At 35.6% G+C, this 24,019-nt stretch overlaps 1 protein-coding gene across 4 annotated transcripts in view; it reads right to left on the reverse strand.

The window, feature by feature from the left end:
* Cdk14 (cyclin dependent kinase 14) overlaps nucleotides 1-24,019 on the reverse strand; it is a 767,749-nt gene that overhangs the window by 459,414 nt on the left and 284,316 nt on the right. For all 4 annotated transcript variants that reach the window (XM_071612068.1, XM_071612070.1, XM_071612062.1 and 1 more), the window contains exon 3: nucleotides 1,357-1,602. In XM_071612068.1, coding sequence (XP_071468169.1) covers nucleotides 1,357-1,602 — 246 coding nt within the window. The remainder of the gene's footprint in view (nucleotides 1-1,356; nucleotides 1,603-24,019) is intronic.

Raw genomic sequence — 24,019 nt, forward strand, 5'->3', positions numbered from 1 at the left:
GAAGGAAATGTCTAAGAAATAATCAGATAATCAATTCTCACAATAATATTACATTAATAATATTTACTTCAGCCTTGTTAATATAAAATATACCATAAGATTATGCAAAGTCATTCAGTTTAATTTAACTGAAGTGTCAATACTCTTCTAGCAGTTGACATTTCAAGCTCAGTTTTTGCCTTCATAAAATTTACAGCTTAAAATTTGTGAAATGGCAGGTGTTTCTTGGAAAGATAGCAGAATTAAAATTCTCTGAGCATTTCCTTACCTTCTAAACTCTTAAAACATCTAAGTCAAAAAATTATGTGTAGATTAAACCTGAAAATTATTTAATTTCAAATGACAGTGGGATTTTTTTTTACCATGTTAAATGCAGGCCATTCTTGAAAGTATGAGTTCCAGGAAAAATTTTACAGATATAGAGCAGCAATAACCTTAGAATTTTATCTTTTTCTATGGACTGAATATTTGTGTCTCTCCAAAATTCATGTTGAAAATCTTCAATCCCCAATGTAATAGTATTAGGAGATTAGGCCTTTGTAAGATAATATGATCATAAAGTTGGAGCCCTATGAATGGAATTTGTGTCCTTATAATAAGATAATAAGAGATATGAGGGAAAGGATCGATCTCCCCCACACCCTGTGAGGATACAGGGGAAAAAATGGCTATTTGCAAACCAAGCAGAATGTCCTCACTAGACACCAAATTTGGTAGAAACTTGATCTTGAATTTCACAGCTATAGAACTGTAAGAAAGAAATTTCTTTTGTTTAAGCCACTCAATCTATGATATTCTGTTATAGCAACCCAAACCAAGGCAACCTTCTTAGGTCAAAAGAAAAGAGTTGCCTTTAGAGTTTGGTAAATTTCATGATCATGAAGAGCATATCTCTTTGAAGACTAATTTTAATGTATAACTCTTAGGTTCAAAAATATTTCCATTGAAAACAAACTGTAATACCACATATGAACAACTTTTGACATTTATTCTAAAATGATACTTTGTGAATTCACTAATCAAAACAGACACAATAAAGTTCAAGAACCTCTCCAAGAGTTTGAAACACAAAATATTTTTAATCAAAATTTCTCTATCTAAAAACAACTTTTAAAAAAGAATTTTTTCCAAAAATAGAGTCATTTCATTCATTTGCTTGCTGGGTGCTTATGATTAAAGAGTCTGCATACAATTTTCTTCTCCTCTCTCTCCTTCCCAAACATTAAACCACCCTGGGAGAAAACCCATAAAAACACACTGATAAAAACATCTGCTGTCTTTCAACACAGCATGCTACTATTACAAGAGGGATAGTCTCCCTGTTTACCCTGTGATAAATGAGGAGACTGCACTTACCGAGCTGGGGCTGGAGTGCCGCCTAACTTTAGGTGATTCTTTGCCAGCAGAGGAGGTCTTAAAGTTAATGCAGGCATTGTTCTCAGAATGTACCCTCTTTACTTGATTAGTTGGTTTCTCAAATGGGTCAAAAGTGCTCTGTGTCCTCTGAACCCTGACTTTTTTATCCTCAGGAATTGTGTCCAGGTGTTTGATCACTGAATCCATCCCCTGACAGTTCCGTGTAGACATCTTTGTGACACATATCTGGAAAATAAAATAAATTAAATTCAGAATTCTCCACTGAAACTTTAATATCACTAAACATGCTGGGCTACCATTCTAGAAAGTGTGCCAATTTATACTCCAGGAAATATCCAAAAAGCCCAAATTCTAAAAGCCACAGTAAACCTTTCATTCTCACAATCATTCTTTTTATGCTTACTCAGAGCTTCCATTTTTAAAAATTATCTCTAAATCAAGAAGCTTATTATATAGACTACTAGCCTTACGTGGTCCTTGAACTCTGTCATATGCTTTATCCAAGTGGATATTTCTGAATATTAAGAGGGTAGTAACTTGACTTAATTAAAAAAAAAAAGGTTGGGTTGAATCAGACACTTTAACCAACTGACCATCATCTACAGGCTTAAAGGTGGGGAAGGCACTATTTTTTGCTTAAAAATATTATGTTTGAATATATATACACATATACATGTATATATAAAATCTGTCTCCAACTTGATTTCAGCTACAAACTAGAATAGAGCTAATGATTAGAGATGCTAAAGAATTGAGGATAATTGTGGGTTTTTCTTTTTAAGTCCAAAGCTAAAAGATATATAGAAATAACACTATCAATGAAAAACACTTAACATTTCTAGAGTTTGTTTTCATTATTCCACTAGATCTCTACATCCTTCCCAATATCTTCATTCTCTTCATACTCACAGCCTACTCTACTCTCATTTTAGTCTAACTTTTGCTTCTGCTTTTTACTTTGTTCTAACCCTTTAATTCTCCTTAACCCCTGGAGATTCTGGTGTCTTTAAGAAGGAAATGTGCAGTCTCTAACTTGTCTGCAAACCTAAGAGTTATTGTTTATCTTAAATGTTCCCCAAAGGCTAGTGTGCTTGGTCTCTAGGCCATGGCATTACTAAGAGGTAGTGGAACTTTCAGGAGGTGGAGCCCAGTGGAAGGAAGACAGATAAGGGGGGGCAAGCCCTTGAAGGAGGCATTGGGACCTCGGTCCTTTCTCCAACAGGCTCCAGCTTCCCAATCACCATGAACTGAATAGCTCTGCTCTTTTGTTTGCTGCCCAATATGCTGTTCTGTTCCATCGCTGGCCCAAAGTTACAAAACCAAATGACCACGTCCTGAAGCTCTGTGACCGCGAGCCAAAAATAAGTGTTTCCTGCTTTTAAGTTGTTTATTTTATGTATTTTGTCACATCAACAGCAAGATAACAGACTACGTAACTTTATTATTCTCTTTATAGAAAAGATTACTGTAAATGAAATTGCTCTTAGAATCTTTTTCTAAGAAAAGATTTTTTCTATGAAAAGTTTTCATATCCTTATATGCTATCAAATGAAGAAAGCCAGAAGAAATTTAAGAAAAGCCCACATAATTCATGTAAAAATTACAAGTTTCTCAGAATAAAATGTAATGGTTGATTTCTTATGAGGAATAAATTTGTCTATGTATATGGATGTGTACAGACACAGAGACACATACAGAAACAGTCAGAGATATTAATATTTTGGGGTGTATCAGCCTGTAAACATAGAAAGAAACACACTAAGCTTAACTGCATATACCTCCAGACATATGGAATTGCATGATAAAGGATAAGATCAGTAATTTTCATCACTCCTACATTGTCTGAATTACATAATAAATGTGCCAATTTATGTAATTTTTTAAACCAGTAAAGTAGAAAAGTATGTATGATCAAACTAACTTCTTTTATGTTTTGATATTGTTTTTTAAAATTAAATATTAAGTATCAACTCTTGTGACAGGATTGTGTCTCTACTACTAAGCACAGGTTCAATTATAAGTCAAGTGTGAAGAATAATATCATGCATTTTAGTATACCACAAAACTGCTAAAGATGTTTTTTTTAAAGACTGAAGGTAGAATCTCCTACTCATGATCAAACCCTAGCAATTTATCACAAGTGCATTAAAAGCACTCAATATTTTTAAGGGCTTATATTCTTTTTAAAGTAGTGAAGAAAAGAATGTCACATTACTGAAGCAACTCAGTTACACCTGGGCCCAAAAGATCAAAAGTCAATAAACTTAAGCATAATAAATACAAAGAAAAATATGTAAAGGCACATCAAAATCAAATTTGTAGTAACAATGCATATACAAAAGAAGAAAGTTCTCAAAATGATGATCTTGACTTCTGCCTTAAGATACTGGGGAAAGAAGAGCAAATGAAACCTAAAATAAGTGAAAGATTAAAACAAATAAATAAATATTAGAGTGAAAATAAATGAAATAGAAAACAGAAAACCAATATACCCAAAAGCTGAAGATAAAAATTTGATAAATCTCTAGCCACCCTGATAAATCAAAAAAGTAGAAAATATATATTGCCAATATTAGAAATGGGAGAGATAGCAACACTAACATTTCTACAGATACTATACTATGAACAATGTTATACCAATAAATTCAGCAACACAGACAAAATTAAACAAATGTCCTGAAAGACAAAAGCTACCAATATTCCCTCAAAAAGAAATAGATAAATTGAATAGACCATATCTATTAAAGATATTATATTTTGAGCCAAAACCATAAACAATTTCCAGGACTCAATGGCACCACTGATAAAGTAATATTTAAGGAAAAAATAAAACTAATTCTTTCAAAAGTTCTCCAAAATATTGAAGAGGAAGGACTATTTCCCAATTCATTATTTGAGGTCAGCATCATACCAATACAAAAATCAGACAAAAAATATTATAAGGAAACTGCAGGCTCAATCTCTCTCATGAACATGTAGACACAAAATTTTACTGGTCCACTTTTAACAAAGTGAATTCAATAATATATCTAAAAGATATTAAATCATGACAATCTAGTATTAATTTCAAGGATGCAAGGTCAACTTAAGATTAAAAATGCATAATGTTGCATCTCTAAAATGGTTCTCAATGGCACTCATTTCTAGGTATCCTTCTTATTATTTAATTCTCAACTCTTAACTATAGACTGCATTTATTGACGTGTATCCAATAGAGTATGGCAGAAATCATGAGATACTACTTCAGAGAAAATATTATATAAAAGACAATAGATTCTGCATTGTTTTTCTACCTCCTTTTCCCTCATTCTCATTTCCTCTCCCTTATATCACTATTTCGGGGGGGGGGGGGGGGGCAGCCTATCTTGAAGCAGCCCTGTGGAGAGGCAGATACAGAAGGACTGAGGCCTTAAAACAACCAAATAAGTAGAGCCTTCAAGTGCAAATGCAATTTCAGTTTTTGTTTAACTGGAACGTCACCTATAACACAGAGAGATGGAGGCACACAGATAAGAAACACCTGGATTCAAGACCCACAAAAACTGTGAGATTAAAAAAAAAATGTTGGTTGCTCTGAAATTTTAAATTATGGGATAATTTCTTATGTAACAAAGATAAATAATACACAAATTTTTTTAAAATCATATGATCATCTCGATATCTTAGAGAAAAGAAAGCATTTGACAAATTCAATACCCATTCATGACACTCTGAATGAGACTTCCTCAACCTGATAAAGGGCATCTAAAATTTTCTAACATCATATATAATGATGGGAGACTGACCACTTTTCACCCCAAAACAGAAGCAACTCAAGTATGTCCACTCACAGCACTTTGATTCAACATTGCATTATAAGTTCTAGATGATAAGGCAAGAAAAATAAATAAAAGCTATTCACATTGAAAAGAAAGAAAGAAAACTGAATGTTCAAAGAACATATGTATGCAAAAAATCTAATGAAATCTATAAATGCAAAAGCCACTTAAGAAAATGAGTGATTTTTATCAAGGGTGAAAAAGATAAAATCAATATATAAAAATCATTCATATTTCTAGAAATTAGGAAAAAAATCAGAATTTCAAATACCAGTTACAACAGCATCAAACACTATAAAATAAACTTAACAAACAAACAAAAAAAGAACCCTATACAAACCTGTAACAGAAACTATAAAATATGGCAGAGGAAAGTAAAAGCTAAGATGGGCGTATAGGAGAGTCAGGGAGGCAGGACACAAATAAAGGAGACTAATTCAGGGGTCTTGACATTTATTGTAACATTTTCAAGAGAAATCTAATCTCTGTGCTTCAACCATAAAATATTAGTACTTATTGCTTTTATTTATAACATAAAATATTAGTAGCCTATTTATATATCTGTACAAATGCATATAAATAATAATATGAAAAAGATATTAGTGGGATTTGAAATAGAAAAAGTGATATGTTTTAATTCCATTGCTAGCCCCAAAATTTAGCACCAGGAAGCACAGATGCCACCATCTCTTAGTTCTGCCAAGGAGAATATGGAGCTTTCTAACCTTATATGCTACTTTTTATTCAAGGTCTTTGAAGCATATTAGTAAATTATACTTCTTCAGATAAAAACTGTATTTTTCCTCACTTAAAATACACAGGTAAAGTTTAACTTTGTAGCATATGTACACCAGTGCAGCCACAGAACAAAAACATTAGCACAGGAAAAATGACAAATGTCACTTCCACTGGACTGCAGAGGAAGGGAGGGTAATCAGGGCCCCTTAAAGCTAAAGGAATGAACTTTATTCTTAACCAGTTCATGAAATCATATAAATCTCTCATTTGCTGCCCTTCATGCTACCAACCCTAGCAAACCTAAGCCTCCCAAGGTTATCTGCTGTCTTTGAGAGAATGAGGCACACCATTTGGAAATTCTGTCTATACAATTTAAGCCAGAGAAACTACTACAGAATCTACTGCGAGTTAAGCCTTATCTCTATCTATATATGTTCTGAGTCAGATAGCCTTATTTAAAGGATCTGAGTATGGCACAATGGATAAGGGTAAAGATCAACTATTTACTTATAGAAAACCAGCTTTCTAAAGTATTCTATTACTAGGACAGATGAGGGGCAGCTTTTTCCTAATGTTTAGGGGTGGGGGGAATACATTTAAATAGCTAAACCTAAAATATTTCCCAGGAATATTTTGAAGCCATTCCACATTTACCATATTCACCAAGTAGTAGCAGATGATAACAATAAATATAGAAAATAATAAACATACATTTCTTAGAAACTGTATGATTTAATAGATACATACCTAGGGTGGTGATTTCACTTACTACATTGACAAACATTTCTTGCTAATTAGTTCCTAGATCATATGTTACACTTGATCTTAGCCAAAAGGCCTAGAAGCGATAATATGTTAAATTTAAACTATATCAGTATCCTGCAGTAGTTTTCAGAGTACCACATTATTCAGGCACTCCACCAGAACACATGTGAGGCTCAAAATCTTCTCACATATGGTATACATACGTATACCATCACAAGCAAGGATGCTGCCCCTTTTCCAAAAGTCCCTTGCTCAGTGCCTGGCCCACAGTAAAGCTCAATTAAACAGACTAATAAATTAATAAATCATATTCAAGAAGATTCACTTAAATAAGTGATCTTCACACTTTCTTGCTAAAAGAGCTGATACATTTATTTACAAAAGCCATTATCAAAACAATGCCATCTTGACAAATTAAACATATATATTCATAAAATGCTATCAACAAAATATTCTTTAACTGCAAACTCATTGTGATAGTCAAAATTCTAAAATGACACCCAATAGCCCTTGCCTTTGAATAATTCCCCTTCTTTTGGATGTGATTATAATGAGACAGTTCGTGATTATAAATTTTGCTACATGGCAAATGGGAGATTAAGTGGATGGGCATGACATAACCAGTGAGCCCTTTAAAATCAGACCGTTTTCTCCAACTAATGGCAGAAGAGAATGTGAGGGATGTGATCTGGCTAGCCTGGAGAAAAGCAAAAGTTCATGCTATAAACCAAACTGCCTGCAGGGCCTACATGGTATGGACTAGTGTCTGCCTGAGAGCTAACAGGAAAATGGGGATCACTGTCTTGCATACACAAGAAAATTAATTCTTGATCTTATAAAAGGATCCCAAACCTTAGATAAGAACCACAAGTCCAGATACCACCCCAATTTAAGCCTAAGATCTTGGGAAAAGAAAACAGCCACAGCATGACCTGACTTCTAAGCTATGGAAGCTGTGAGATAATAAACCAGTGTGTTGTGGAACTTCACTACACAGCAATAGAAAACTAATAGACTTTTTTGGAAATTGCTTGAAGCACATTGACATTTGAGTAATGTTTTAAAGGAACAAAATACCACTTTCCAAATTTTATATACTATATCAGATCCAGAGAAAATAAGTGATGAGTCTCATGACTACTGTCAATGTATGACCATATATTGAGAGTCTGTGGCATCACATAACTCCATCAGTACTATAAAGTTCATCAACAAATTTGTCACATAAGTTTATATACAATTTAAGCTGTTCTGCACTTCAGTTGAGTCTGTGTGAATAAAATCGGTATCAGCACTGGCTTTGTTCATGAGTCTTCATCCAGGAAAGTAATCTATACTTGAATTTTCCACATTAGGGCAAAGTAACTGTTCTGGAAAAGATTCAGGTTTCCAATATTTGGGATGAGCTACTTAAATGTGATCTAGCCGTCTCTGTTAACAGCAAACACAACAGAAAGCATCCTTGTTGGCCTCCAAGCTTATAGGGCAATTCGTCCCTGTAAACCCAAGTAAAGCAAGGAGAGAGACAACTTAGAGAAAGACCCAGGTGAGGTAAAGTAAGAACAGTGTTCATTCCTCCCCAAAAGTTTGCAATTCCTGGCAAATCTTAGATTAAAACTATTGAAGTTCATGAAGAGAAGGGTGAGCAGCCTAGATCTAGCATGAAAGAGGACCCTGGAGAGCAGAATACACACTGGTGCTACTCCCCAGTGCCTGTGTCTTCATGTGAATCCTTCTATGAACCTCTAAGCAACTTAAATAAATTCTTCCACTCCACAAACAGAATTTCTTTCCACAAAACAATGCTTATGGTCAGTGCACTAGAATGTATTGGTTAAAGATAAAACATCATGTATTATGAAAATTCTGGAAGAGAAGTACATAGGTCAAATTGGAAAAACATCAGTGGGTAACCCCTAGGGCCTCAAAAAGTCAGATTTTTCCAGTCAACAGATACTAATCCTCTTGTCTATTATTAAATTTCAGGTGCAATCCTAGTGCCCAGATTTGGGCCTGTGTTCTAATTCTCCACTAAGGAAAAGAAGGGATCCTTCCAAGGTAATGGCTTCCAGCTGAGAAACATCCAGGTGTCACCAAAAAAATCAAGATACTTTCAAAAACTCAGGAGTAATGCTAGCAGGACAGAGGAGCATGTCTGAAGGGACTTTTACTGACCAAACTGTTATTGTTTATTTGAGGATCAAAAGAAAAAATAAATACGGCTCAATGGAATGAGTTACCCTAAGACTAGGAGTTCATTATGATTTCTAAAGAGAAAAGTTACTATAAAGAGTAAATGGCAGTTATAATATGAAAAAAGGGTGAACAAATAAGATAAGGTTGGCTTTACTACAGAGAATGCTGTGTAGTCAAGTAGTGTGGAACAAAGTAGGAACTGTATGGAGAATAGGAATGGCTGCTCAAGGCCGGTGGGGAAGGACTACACAGTAGGGGTGTGGAAAGAAGAGCAACTCAGCATGCTCCAGTGATAAAGACCTGGTCAACAAACAGAACGCCATGCTAAATGGAGGGAAATATTTACTCAGCAACATTTTTAAAAGTACACATCTTGCAAAGAAAACTTATGGGAAACCAATACAGGAGCCATTTAAAAAAAAAAATGTGTTAACTTTTAATAATATATGTGAAACTTAACCCTGAAAAAATGAAACTGAGCTGGAATGCCCACTCAAATTTGATAACACAAACATATCTCAACATCACAAAGCTACCTTAGCTTAGCTATCTATGCTAAGCCCCAGGCCAACATCATTCTAAATGGAGAAAAAATTGAAGGCATTCCCTCTAAAATATAGAACAAGATAGGGATACCCTCTTTCACCACTTCTATTTAACATAGTTTTTGAAAACACTGGCCAGAGCAATTAGACAAAAGAAATTAAAGGGATACATATAGGAAAAGAAGAACTCAAATTGGCACTATTTGCTGATGATATGATTCTATACCTAGAACACCCTAAAAGTTCTACCAGAAAACTTCTAGAACTAATAAATGAATTCAGCAAAGTAGCAGTATATAAAATCAACACCCATAAATCAAAGGCATTTCTGCATATCAGTGACAAATCCTCAGAAAGGGAAACGAGGAAAACTACCCCATTTATAATAGCCTCAAAAAAAAAATAATAAAATAAAATACTTGGGAATCAACTTAATGAATCACTAATTTGGAAAGGCAACCAAGACCCCAATGGTCAACAACTCAGTCCTCAGATCCTGTAACCTGAGCTGTTCCGAGAAGGTGTTGTTTTACCTGTGACTCACAATCCCAAGACATTTAAAAAAAAAAAAAAAAAAGACTATTGAACCTCTAGAAGGAATCTAAATGAGTGGATCTAAAATCCAGGAAGGTAAAGAAATAATAATGAAATCAATTCAACCCACAGTACTAGTGTTTTAAAATACAGGAAGTATCAAATGTAGTGATATAATTTGCAGTAATCATATTTGTGCATGCATTCTTTGTTTGAAGTATCTGAGATATATTCAAATAATCAGTCCGCACTAAATTATTATGTGGAATTAAAGGGGTTTGATTAAGTCTCTAACCAGTGTTTAAATAGAGAGAGAGAAATTGGTGATCAAAATTACTTTTATTAGCTACATATATTTTTAAGGTAATAGCTACAAGACTACAAGCAATAGCTGTTTCAGGCACAAAACCCCAGATGTTCCATATACTCTCACTGTCCTTTACACATGCCTTGTCAGTGGTCTCAGCCTGAAATGACTTCCACCCACACCAAGCCACGACTTGTCTCAAAAATAACTTTACCCAGGTGCCCTTGCTGATTTCATCTTACCCAAGGCTTTGCTAAACAAAAGTCCTCAGTGACTACGCATTTAGTCTGCTTCAGTATTTTGCATACCTTACATTGTAACTCTTCCCTTTAACAATAATCTCAACAACCTGATTATCTCCTCCATGGGGAAAGACTGCATCTTATATTCAGTTTATATCTCCCAAGAGCACCTTTCCTTCAAATCTTCTTTCAAAAGTCTAGTAAAGGTTTGTTGACTAATTCATGGAAAAGGAGGAAAAAAAAGAAAAAGAAAAGCTGTTTTCTCAAACCATAGCTTTCCAAAGAAAATGCCTCTGGTACCTTTTCTGCCCAAGGCCCACTGCAGTAAATAGCTATCATGAGCCCCATGTGAAAACAAGACATTCCAATATTAATGGGAATTAAGAATGTTTTCTATGACTGCATTCTTTCACACTTATTCCATTTAGAAACTGAAGTGACAAGAATCACATAAGCAGGGATGTCTCACGGTATTTGAAAACACATTAAAAAAGAAAGAAATCATCACAGATGCCAAAATAAACTTGTTATTTTTTTCCAAGTAAACTCAATGCCACTTAATATTGCAATCCAGGTGAGTGATGCAACCACACCCATGCATTCATCTCAATCAATTCATTTGGTCCACTCACTGTTAACAGAGGTTTGTTCTTTTACTGGCAGATTCTAAACTCAGGAAAAACTGTTAGAAATTCAAACAGCACTAGAAGCTCCCAAAGTCACAGTTTGACCTAAAATTTTAGCTTAGAGCCATGTAAACCCCAGCAACTGTCTATTGAAGGCACAGCAGTGGATGTGAAAGAGCACAACTTAATTCAGTTAAGGTTGGCATTCATTTCAAAAAGAAAATTCATTCGGGCTGAAAATTGTCCTCTTGAATCAACCATTTTCTGATGACTGGCTTTTTTTTTTTAAGAGCTCTAGCAGGCACTAGAAAAGAATTGGTTTAAAAGACTCCAAGTTGACCCACAGCAAATATGCATCATGCATCAAGAAGTAGCTACATCATCATCTTCTGACATTGGTGAAAAAGAATATATATCACAGGTCTAACACAAAACCAAAGTAGGCAAAAATCTTGACAATCTCTTATGTTTGTTTTCTCCCCTTGCCCATTTCCCTGTGAGGGAGTGAGTGCTTTCTCCTCTCAGTAACTTCTCTCAAAATCTGCTCCCTAGGGAAAAAACACCATCATTCATTTACAAGTTAAGTACTTAAATCGTAGTCTTGCCTCTCCCTGAATTTTTTTAACATTATGGAAGAAAAGCTTCCTGCCTTGTGAAAGTGATTTCTGCTCCCATCCATCATCAGGAGATAGATGAACCCAAATACTCTAGGGTAAAAATTAAGAGGAGGAACTCCTAATGCCACTGGAATCACCTATGACAGCTGTCTTCAACTACAACTAACCTGTAGGATCTAAAAGCATGCTTTCCTCTAATTGTGGGGTGTGGTCTTCTCTTTTCCCCTCAACAGTGTGTGTATGGGAGTGGGGGGGTAGAGATCAAAGTGTGAACAGCCACATAGAGAAAAGACAACCAGTAGAATGTGTTATTTATATGTATATGGAGGAGATACATTTAAGAGTGTCTTTACTTTACAGCTATATTTTATCAGAACCGGGCTCCTGCCTGAGATCACCTACAGATCATCATTTCTTATACATAAGTCAGAACTAAGTCACTTGTAACAAGCCTCCTAAACCCTCTGGGCCTCATTCTTCTCATCTGTTAAATGATACAACTGAAGGAAGCAGCTCTTTTGATCTTTCATAGCTTTAATGTTCAATCATGAACTCTGGGTGGCAGTTTACAGAGACATATGATTAAAATAGATAACTAGATAAGACAAGGAATGTAAATTTGTTTTTTGTGCTTTCTCTTACATGGCACTTTCCCTTAGGATTTTAGGGTTTTAGAAAAAAAATGGAGATGATGCTTAGAAGGATGGAGATGCTCTCTTGGTGTTTCCAATCTTCTCTAATTTTCCTTAACTATGAAATTCTGGCATTTTTTTCCTCACTGACAGCACCAGGGCATTTGGGCTGAGGAAGTACTTCTGTGAAACGTTGTGCAACAATACATGTTGCAGGACCTTGGCAGCCCTGGTGCTATTAAATGCCAGTCCTGCCCCTACATCACTGTAACCAATGCAATGAAAAAAGCCCTCACTGCAAACTACATCATTTTCAGAATGTACCTCATGATCTGTTATTTAAATACTCTACTGTCACCTATTTTCATATAAGCTGCTGTGGAATTTGCCTTAATATGTTTGGTTTATGTTGTTGGAATGGCAGGAGGTCTATTTGGTTTTATGCTCTTTCTCGTGTATTAATTTTATTTTCATGACCCAACTGTAAACACCTTGAGCACATAAAATATAATTTCCCTTTCTTTAGTGTCCCCAAAGCACTAAAGAATGGCCATGAAATGGGTCTTCTGTTAATATTTACTCAACGAAGGGTTAGTCTCCTAATTATACGTCTTCCCTTTTAGTTAAAAATAGCCCCTTAGAAAATTAGTCCTAAGAAACTACATTAAAATGAGGTAATTTCCAAGTTGAGATCTTTTCCAGTCAATGAAATCAGCTATTTCCACTCACCAGGATTCAATGTCTAATAATGTGGTTTGACTTTAAAATGCTTATTTCTCTACTGAATGATTTCTTTGGGGTCTGATCTAATTTCATTTGACTCCTGAATTCATCAACTAATGGATATGGTAGAATGGAAAACTCTTGAGACACTGTATTCTTTTATGCTGCTTCAATGACTATAGTTTTGTTATAACCTTTACTGGGCTTCAGTGCTTACCATCAACAGACTGAATAACTGTTTCCCTAACTGTGTTATAAAATATTTAGATGGTCTTCCCAGCAGCTTAAGCTTGGACAAATGTCACTAAAATAATTTTATTTAGCTACTTTATCTTTTGCTCTAATTATATGCTTGAGATTAGGTATATTAAATATAGTTTTGCTTATAGCTTCATATATAGATGATTTATTTATTGACCTCTAGGTTCTTCATTTCAACCGAATCATAATGATGCATTTAACATAAGGTTTATTGAACATTCATAGGAAGGACAGAAGTACCACTCCTATTATTAATTGAGGCCTATATAGGTTTTCAGCACATTGTTATCTTTGGGCATCAAAATTTCATCTGGGGTTTTCTTTGACACCTTGCTGCTTACAAACCAGTAGCCCTGGCATCACCCTGCATGTGAAGCACATCATGGTCCTATTGAGCTGGTATCTAGAATTTTAACTAGATCTCTAGTTGACATATTCACACATTAAAGCTTGAGACATGGTACTTAATCACGTAAGGATACACTCTGCTGTTATGGTCAAATAAGAGATAAAAATTGCAAGAGAAGAAAACTCCTTCAGAGACCAAATTTGTTGCAGTTTCCAGATACAACAAGAGTAATAATGTGTCACTGTTCATTGGGTGACATATTTTTGTCCAAACTTCCCAAAAATATTAAGTCTTAATATAATTTTAAACTCTGAAATGTTTTCTGACATCATTACACAATATACGTATGAATACAAATAGCGATGGAAGTAGAGTGGGGGGTAAAGAAAGAAAATACCTGTAGCATAAGAACATATAGAATATTACTTCCTACATGGAAATGTATGGATCATATGTAAATATATTTATAACACATGAGCTCTATTTTGCCATTGGCAGCCATATCTATTTTTTTTAAATATCACAACATTTTTCTAAGGAAAACTAAACCCAAAACCTTGCTACACTTTTTATTTATCGGGGCTTATTTGGTTGCTTTGGGGGAAAAAATAATAAAAGGAAATCACTATGGAACAAGAAAAAAATTTAAAGGAACTTAGACTTTTAAGAGTACCATGAGTCCTAAAACAAGTCCTTCCTCGGGGGGGGGGGGGGGAATTAAAAGCCCTCCAGATTGGACAGAGCATATGAACTCCTACTCTAACTCTGTGGAAAGCTGGGTGAGACATCTTTCAGATACTGTTTCCACCAAAAACTTATTAAATATCACAAAAGATTAAGACAGAAAGAAGGTGGCATGTAAATTTTTAACTCCCACTTGATATGTACAATTATATACTAATTCATTGTGGGGGGCAAGAATGTAGCATTTATATCCTGTGGTCAAATCAGTATCCAGTTCTGGGAGGTGAACTGTAAGAATTAACATGACTATCCCCCCCACCACCACATTTTTAGGGTACATGAAATGAGAATTTACACCGACAGCAAAGGAGAGAATGTCCTAAGATTCCACAAAGCAAAAGTCTGTGCCAGCCTACAAAATTCCCACAGATAGAGGGGGGAAATGGAATACCCATTCTTGACAAAATAGAAGGACCAAGCTACCCAAGTAGCTCACACTGCATGGCTGATTAGTTTCTTCATCAAGACACGATTCCCTTAAAGCTCTAATTCTAGAAAAGAGTCTATTCCTGCTCATAGGGACTTTCTCCCCTCTCCTAATTTAAATATAGCTCTTCTTTTTTATTATATTTTGTCTTTGGTCCTACCTAAGAAGAGGAAATCAGAGTGTATTTTAAAAAAAATTATATGATGCAGAATTATAAAATACCCTGGCAAGGGAAACTGACCAATGTTATCTATAGCAATTGGAAAACTAAGAATGTCAGAATTATTCATAACTAATAAACAGAACAGGCTGAACTGAAAATCAATAATGTGGGCCAAAACAGTTTGTACCTGTACACGCAAGCTTAGTTTACCAGGTATTTTTAAACATCATAAGGATTGCAGAAGCTGTCATTTGGCTCAAGGGCTGTGCAAAGGACAGTCTCAGGCACCATTTGAATCCTGTTTTGTTCACTTCTGATTTCCACTGAACTTCCCCTACCTTGTTTATACTAAAGCAGGCCAGTTTTTCCTTTATGTATCTACCTTTCAAATATCTGTAGCTTACTCTTCTGTCCCTGATGCATGATAAGGCATCCAGAAAGTGCAACAACATTAAAAAATAAAAATCAAAAATAATACATTACTAGAGGCATGACTGATCCATTAGGACCTGGATTCTTTTCCCCTGGTAACTATATGAACAGCATTTAAAAATAAGGATTATAAATATTTTTAAATTTCTTCCCTGAAGGAGAAATAAAAATTGTGTACTATCATCTTATTCTGAAATAGGTGGCTATATAAAAAAAATACAATTTATGTCTCTTCACCTATAATAACCATATTTTTAATAAAATTTAAATGCATTTTAGTGCCTGGATAACAATTTAGTGACTAGTGTCAAAAGCGATGTTATAAAGTTTAAAAGTTTGAAATAAAGCTAGATATAAACCTGACCAAAGAATTCATGAAAATATAGGGCATCACTCAATATAGGATTGACTTTTGAAGCTCTTAACATTTTCAGAGAATCATATATGGGTCACTAACCACACAGAGCTTATGAAGAGAGACACAGGGAACAATGAGCCTTTGAAAAGAAAATGGAAGTATCTTTCAATGTAGCTCTAACAATTGGTCCATCTACTGTGAAGAGCTAAAATTTCAGCAATAATAAATTTGACAGAAATCCATTAATAATAAGGTCCTAACTGATTTCATGAAGACTGATTCTGTAAACCTTCCCTACAACTGAAAAAAGTCAATAGTGACTTCTAACTGAGATGTCCAAGGTGAATAGAGCAGAGCAGCTGGATGCACATATCCTGCTGCTTGTCTGCCACCTGAAACAAACCCCAGTGCTTCCAGAAGCATTTTACTGTCAACTTTGTGTTTTTAGCTAGATCTCATTTAGCTGAAGAAAAAGCTGGTGGAACAAACATGTTATCAACTGGGCAGAAAAGTCTATTGAATACACACCTTTCTAAAGCCTGCCAGATGATAAATAGAAACCTAGAGCATTCTGTTACAACCTCCTTTTATCCACTCAAACCAAAAACATTAAGAGACAATCACATGTGCTCTATAATCAAACAAACTGGGCAAGATATAATGCAGTTGATGAAAGAGATGTACATGAGCACTTCTAGATGAAATGACAATGATGATGGTGGTAGCTAACTTTTGAGCTCTTATTATATAATGGTTACTGGGAAAACTGCATTAAAAACTAGTTTCTCAATCTCTACAACAACCCCATGAGGGGTTTATAGCATTATCTCAACTTTATAGGTAATTAAATTGAAGCACACATGAATTAAGTAACCTGTGCAAGCCCACACAGAGAGCAAACACAGCAGATGAGATTTATTGCAGGACTCAGACTACAAAGCCCAAGCTTTTGACCACTGTGTTGGCTCCTGAGACTTGTGTTCTGAGAGAAATAAATAAAGGAAGGACCTGACCTACAATACTTCTCTCCATTCTTGCTTACCTCTCCTGATGCAAAAGAAAAGCACTTTCAAAGCTGCACAAAATAACTTGTCTGTGGTTTAAGGTTTTCTGGGCTATCCTTCCATCCTCCCTGCAAATCTACCATCAAACTAAACATGCATTTGATTAATCTAATTCTGAATCAGCCTCATATCAAAAAGTCAGGTCATGACAGAAAACAGTAATACTCATTAGGAAAAAATGGGCTAATTGGAAAAGATAGGATGACTCAGTTATTAGGTATGGCAATGTTGAATTTTCCTCCTCTATGTTTGGCCACCTGGACTGGGAATTAAATGCATAGAGACACATGAACTCCTGACTGACCCAGCCTAGGAATTGTCAAATCAGTTGATAAGAAATAAATGGACAGCTTTGGGACCAGACCTTAGCTTTCAAAAAAGGATCATCTAGCAGATAAGCCATCTGGATTTAAGAAAAGCAGTATGCAGAAGAAATTTAAGATAGAGAAAACAATGTTGATGAAGGTCAGCTTACCTCATCCAATGAAAAACTGCTTAATGTGGCATCAAGCCTACACTCATTCTCTCTAATTCAGAGGATTTCTGGGGGTTTCTGGTTGAGCGTCCACTGAAAACAGGAGTGGGGAGTAAAAGACAGCCTGGAATGGATCTCAGGAGACTGAGCAGGGTTTCCATCAGTCTTTGCTATAGAGTTAAAATGAATAAGGGACTAGAAGCACAGTAAGTGAAATCTGAATGTTAATGATGGTAAAAACCACAGTCTACCTTCCCATTGAGGATTTCAGCAGACTGTTGCTATCCACAAAGAATGGACAGGAAAATCTCAGCAGCCCAGTTATCATGCTCAATCACCAGAAGATATAAAGAATCTAAATACACTTCCCTCTACATTTCTATTCTTAATTCCTTGGCCCTTCCCCACAGGCTATTATTTTTAGTATCTCTAAATTATTTACTTAGCTATCCATATGTGAACTTAATTTAGTGACATCATGTAAGGGGAAAAAACACTTATCTTTCTTTTCCATATAAAAATCAACACATACTCTGAAAAGGAATGAAATTCTGACATGTGCTATAACATAAATAAATCCTGAAAACATGCTAAGTGAAATAAGCTGGACACCAAAGGCCAGATACCATATGATTCTATTTGATATAACACAAGGTTACAGAGTAGGCAGACTCACAGACACAGGAAGTAGGGGAAAGACTACCAGGGAACATGAGTAGGGGTGGAGAGAATAGTGAGTTATTTAATGGCTGCAGTTTCTGTTTGGGATGATGAAAAAGTCCTGGAAACAGATAGTGGCACTAATTGCAAAACAGTGAATGTACTTCACACACTGAGTTGTAAACTTAAAAATTGATAAGATACTAAATATTTTAGTATTTTTAATGGGATTTCTTTTTATATAGTTGTAGATGGACATCATGCCTTTATTTTATTTATTTATGGGGTGCTGAGGATCGAATCCAGTGCCTCACACATGCTAGGCAAGTGCTCTTGCACTAAGCTACAGCCAATTATAAAAATCAAAGCTTATAGTATCTCTTTCATGAGTACCAAAATGGAAACACATAAAACTTGCCACAGAGTTTCTCAATGAAATATTTTAAAAACAAATAGATTTTAAGTTCCTTGAGGACAGGTAATAATGCATCTGTTAAATTCATTATTATGATACACTAAGTTCTCGGTGAATGTTTGTTTAATATATAAATGTTTAAAAGAAAATAGAGGCTGGGCTGGGGTTGTGGCTCAGTGGTAGACTGTTTATGTAGCTTATGTGAGGCACTGGGTTCAATCCTCAGCACCACCTAAAAAATAAATAAATAAAATAAAGGCATTGTGTCCATCTATAACTAAAAGTATATATTTTTAAAAGTCCACAACTATAATTTAAAAAATAAAAAAGAAAGTAGAGGAAGAGTTCTCCTAAATAGGAAATATTTTAAAAGCATTAAATTTACTATCCATAAGAAAGTATTCTGGAGCATAGTTCAGGGAAAATGTCAATACTCTGTATCTAAGCTCTGTGTACTTTGTCTGTGGTTTCCTCAGAGCATGACTTACCATGTCTTACATACAGTAGGGAGTTAATAAATGTTGGCACAAAGAGGGGAAAATGTGATATAAAATCAGTGTCATATTACTACTCTATTATTCTGCTTTTTAAAAACTACTACTTTTTAAATGTGTAATTCCTTCTGTCACAGGATGGAAAAAATAAACCTCACAGTTTACACAAAGTGAAGGTAAAAATATAAATAGCTAGAACATATCACTCTGAGAAAAAGAAACAGCAAGCACAGGGCACATTGTCTTCTAAATAGAAAAGTTCTATCTTTTTTTTAAGAACAGCTTATAGTTCATCTTATTTTTTTAGAAAATAATAAATGATTTTTTTTAAAAAAAAGAAAGAAAGAAAGTAAATTTCAGGAGCTGGAGTTGTGGCTCAGTGGTAGAACGCTTGCCTGGCATGTGTCAGGCCCTGGGTTCGATCCTCAGCACTGCAAATAAATAAATAAATAAATAAATAAAAATAAGATAACAGATCCATAGACAACTAAAAAATATCTTTAGAAAATTTCAGCTCTTTGGAAGAAAATCCAAATATTCATTTTCAAAATTCAATGTCCAACCTTCACAGTAAATAGTTGAGTGATAATAGAAATACATTTAAGATTGCCTTCTCCAAAAATCATTTTTTTATTTATTGTGAATCATGTTATCAATATTTCCCTCAGCCTATCAAGTGATCTGGTATTTTCTTAAATTTACTTCTGACACAAAATTATACAGAACTGGCTGACAACCAACATGCAAGTTACTGATGATACTGAAAATATTCACATTTTATGTGAATTACTAAATTAAGGTATGTATACATAACAGACTATTTTAAAAGCAAGAAAAAAAAAGAAAGAATATCAAATGCTAACATCCTTAATATTCACCATCTATACAGTAGATGAATCCACATAAACTCATCAGGACCATATAATATATTAATCTCACTCTGAACAACATTAAAACATGTCCTTCAACTTCGACCCCTTGCCCCTACCACTACCAAAAATTGTGTGTCAATTCACAAAGGAAACAGAAATTCAACCTCTGTAGATGTCAAGATTTACATCTCAATCTCATGATTTTTATCTTCTTATGAACAGGTAAACATCATTTTAGAGTAGCCCGTCTGTCTGCTGCCCTGGTATTTTCATGCATGCAGGGGCTCTCCATTAGCCTCCAAAATGCCAACAGTCCACTATAAGAGGCAGCACTTCAAGCAGAACTGCATGAAGGATTATCACTTCCGAGCATGAAAGCATACCACTACAGGTGTAATGATGCAAAATACTAGCACTCTGACCTCTGCTCAGTAGCACACACTTAAGGCAGGTGCACTTCTGTGCTCCAGGGAAAGAGGGGGTGGAATGAGCAAGAAATAAGACCCAGATCCCCAAAATTTTAGAGATATTTATCCCATTCAGATCCAGTCCAGCTAAATTCATGGACATCAGTTTACCAAAGAAAAAAAGTGGTCTTCTGTCCTTCACTCACTTGACTCAGAGGGCTTTTAGTCAAGCAAAGTCAGGTAAAACAATCTATAAGATTTCATTAAGCTATATCAAATAGGACTAGTTTCAGAAGAAATAGGACTCATCTATGGCAAAGAAGCAGTCCTTGAACCTTTTCCTCATCTTATCACTGCCACTGGTGTTTACAAACTACAAGCGATAGCCTCAGGAGCCTCCGGAGACTCTCATGAGTAACCTCCTGTCGAATGCCTAATTTAAATACCCCTTTATCAATCTGGTGATGGTTTTGGCAGTTAAATAGAAGGGAGTGAGTAAAATGACATGCATAAAATGAATCCTTTTCAAGTTGTAAATGAGTGAGTCAGGATTCAGACTTGCCGAGATGCTCCAAATTAAAACCCTTGCTATCATTTTAAGCATGCTCCGTCTTACCGTTTTGCTGTTGTCTGTCTCAAGCTTGATTCACCTGGAACTCTTTAACATGTCTCTAGCAATATGTTTGCACCAGGCCAGCCTTATACAGCAACTGAATTCACATCTTTCTGCACTAGCAAGCTGAAATGGTACGGCCGTACTACAACCAAGACAGGGGGAAGCATAAGCACAGGAAAAAAAAAAAAAAACAGAAATCACCCAAGAGAAGCTAATCTCAGTGGAATAACACCAATAATGGTTTCTAAAGAGGACAAAGGACATGCTACCTTTCAGTATCAATAGCCTTAACAGTTCAATTTTTTTCCCCAAAAAAATCTAATTTTTTTTCATCCAAACACGATGGACTTGCCTGTGGAGTTCCCAGGAAGGCAGAGTAACCGGGCTCTGCAGCAGCATTGCAGCCAAAGTAACCGTGCATATGCTGTCCAGGCAATTCACAACACCGGCTCTTCAGAAAGATATTGATTTGCAATGCAGGGCTGCTTCAAAAGAATACAGAATGGGAGCCAAACAGCTAATGGTGATTGCATAGGAGGAAAAACATTTAATCAAGGGGATGCACCTCATCATGCTCAATTCAATTTTTTAAAAGCACTGGAGAAAGCCAATAAGTGTCCTGAGTGACAACCCCATTAAACAATAATCTGAGGTCCTACAGAAGCCAAGTTTAGGTTACCATTATTAATGCTGCAAAAGCTGAGAAAAATGGTTTAATGTGTCTATGTGCATACATTTGTCATATGTAAATGGGACATAATGAGAACTCTAAAATAACCATGCACCAAATACATAAGGTTAAAAAAAAAAAATGCACAGGTGTAACATTTAAAGAACCAAAGTGACAAAATGCATAGTTATGAGCCTTCAGAATTTTTGATGGGTATAGAGCTCATACCACTCACAAATATAAAATACCAACACAACCAAATCTCACAATTCTTAGGCAAATTGTGCCAAGTCATGCCACAAGGTGCTGGGTGGCACAGGAAGGATGCCAAACTACCACTCTTTTAGCGACCCCTACAGGGGAGTGATTGATCTACAGTTATCCTGTTTAAAGGATTCCCTGTCCTGGGAAACAACTAGAGAATTTGTACCTTAGATTAAGACACAACAGTGTAACTGACAAATACCCTAAGTAAGAAATTAAAAAGTGAGGCATAAAAATCTGACCTCATACATTTTCACTTATTTAAGAAATTAAGGTACAAGAGGAGGTAACTACTCTGTCAATAATGAGTAGTCGATGTTCCCATAACTCAGGGGACTTGGGTACACACGGAAGATCAGAAAGCTGGGGAAAAGCGCTTTCCCTTCACATCCTAATTGGTTTAAATGAGTCATCTCCCTTTGCCCATAACTCAGAAGCCATCTTCACCATCATCACTTTGAATGATGACACTCAACTTTATTTTTCCTGCATCACACAAGTTCATTCAAAATCTGACAAAAAGTTCTTCTTAGAATGTAAATGTTATGTTTCTTTCTTTACCAAAGCCCAGGGGAAAAAGCTATCTCTTTAATATCTGAATACTATTGAAACTATTAAAACTATTTTTCCAAACATCATTTCTTCAGAGTGGACTCTTCCCTCCAGCCCACAAAGGCTTTTTCAGAACCACCAGAATTTCTTATTTGAATCATTTAGGATTTAATCATATGCTGCTACCTAAAAATCTCTCACAGTATTGGAATTTTCCCTATTTAAGCCCCTATAGGGACAAACCATATCAACTGCTTTTTGTTTTGTTGTTTTGTTTTTTGTTCCCCCCACAGCTCATAACACAAGGCTGGGCATCTGGCAAATAAATATTTAAAATAATCGATGAATTTCCCAACTTTGTATTTTAGGGCTATAATATGCATTTTGTACTTTGGCAATTTCCCCTCCCCAATCATTCAATGTTTCCTATAAAAATACCTGTATTAGAAATGCTTCCTAAGTCACTCATTGTAAGTAATTCCCATGTCTTTTTTTCTACCAAATTGGCTGATCAGGACACATGAAGTGTTCCCACATTTACTTAAGCTATCCTATATAAAAACCAACAGGATGAGCAAAACAAAATTTCCCCTTTATTCTTTATTTTAGTCCTTCAACAAACACATATGGAGGTGCCCAGCAGTGTTAGCAGATGTGTTCTCTGCAAAGAACTCAATGATGGGTGGGAAAAAAAACAAGTGATTATAATACACTGAAGGAAGTGTTTTGAGAACACTGGATTGGGTACAAATAACCTCTGACGGGCCTGGAGTTGGCTCAGTGGTAGAGCGCAAGACTTGCGCATGTGAGGCACTGGGTTCAATCCTCAGTACCACATAAAAATTAAAAAAAGGTATTGTGTCCATCTACAACTTAAAAAAAAAAAATTTAAAACACACACACACAAGCAAATAACCTCTGATGGGTGGCTCAAAAGAGACTTAAAGAAGGAAAGCTGAGTCTTCTAGACTCTGCCCAGGAGGGGAAGGGTATTCAGGAACAGCCCTGGCAAAAAGCTTCTATGAAACTGGAAGATGCTTGAGGAAATGACAAAGTAGTGCACAGCATGCTGGCAGCTGTGGCACCTGAAGGAGAGGTGCTTCAATGCCCTGCCATAGAGTGGCCCATAAGCCATGCTAAGTTAGGGGCTGGAGCTGGGGCTTAGTGACAGAACACTTACCTACCATGTGTGAGGCACTGGGTTCGATTCTCAGTACCACATAAAAATAAATAAATAAAATAAAGGTATGCTATCCACCTACAACTATTAAACAAAAAAAAAAGTAGAAGCTTTATCCAATAGGAAATTTTCACTTGCTCCAAAAAGAGGGCCCTAAAGGACTACAGGCAAAAGAGGGGCTGGATGGAATTTTTCATTTTACAATAGGAAAATGACATAGAAACTGGATTTGGAAAGGGAACGGGGGAAGGCCACTTGGGAAACTAAGACAAGACCCTGAACTAAAGCAATGAAATGGAAAGTCAATGAAAGGCGATAAGTTGCTTAATGAGTGACTGGACATGAGGTCTAATGGTAAGGGAAAATCCAAGCACAACTCTGAATCTCTAGTATAACTAAGTGCAAGGTTGGATTATAAACTACAAGAGTGGATAGAGGAAGAACAGCAGCTTGAGAAGGAAAGGAAACTCATGAATTCAATATTTTACATTGAGTT

Source organism: Marmota flaviventris, chromosome 1 (genome assembly GCF_047511675.1).
Source record: "Marmota flaviventris isolate mMarFla1 chromosome 1, mMarFla1.hap1, whole genome shotgun sequence".
Lineage (NCBI taxonomy): Eukaryota > Metazoa > Chordata > Mammalia > Rodentia > Sciuridae > Marmota > Marmota flaviventris.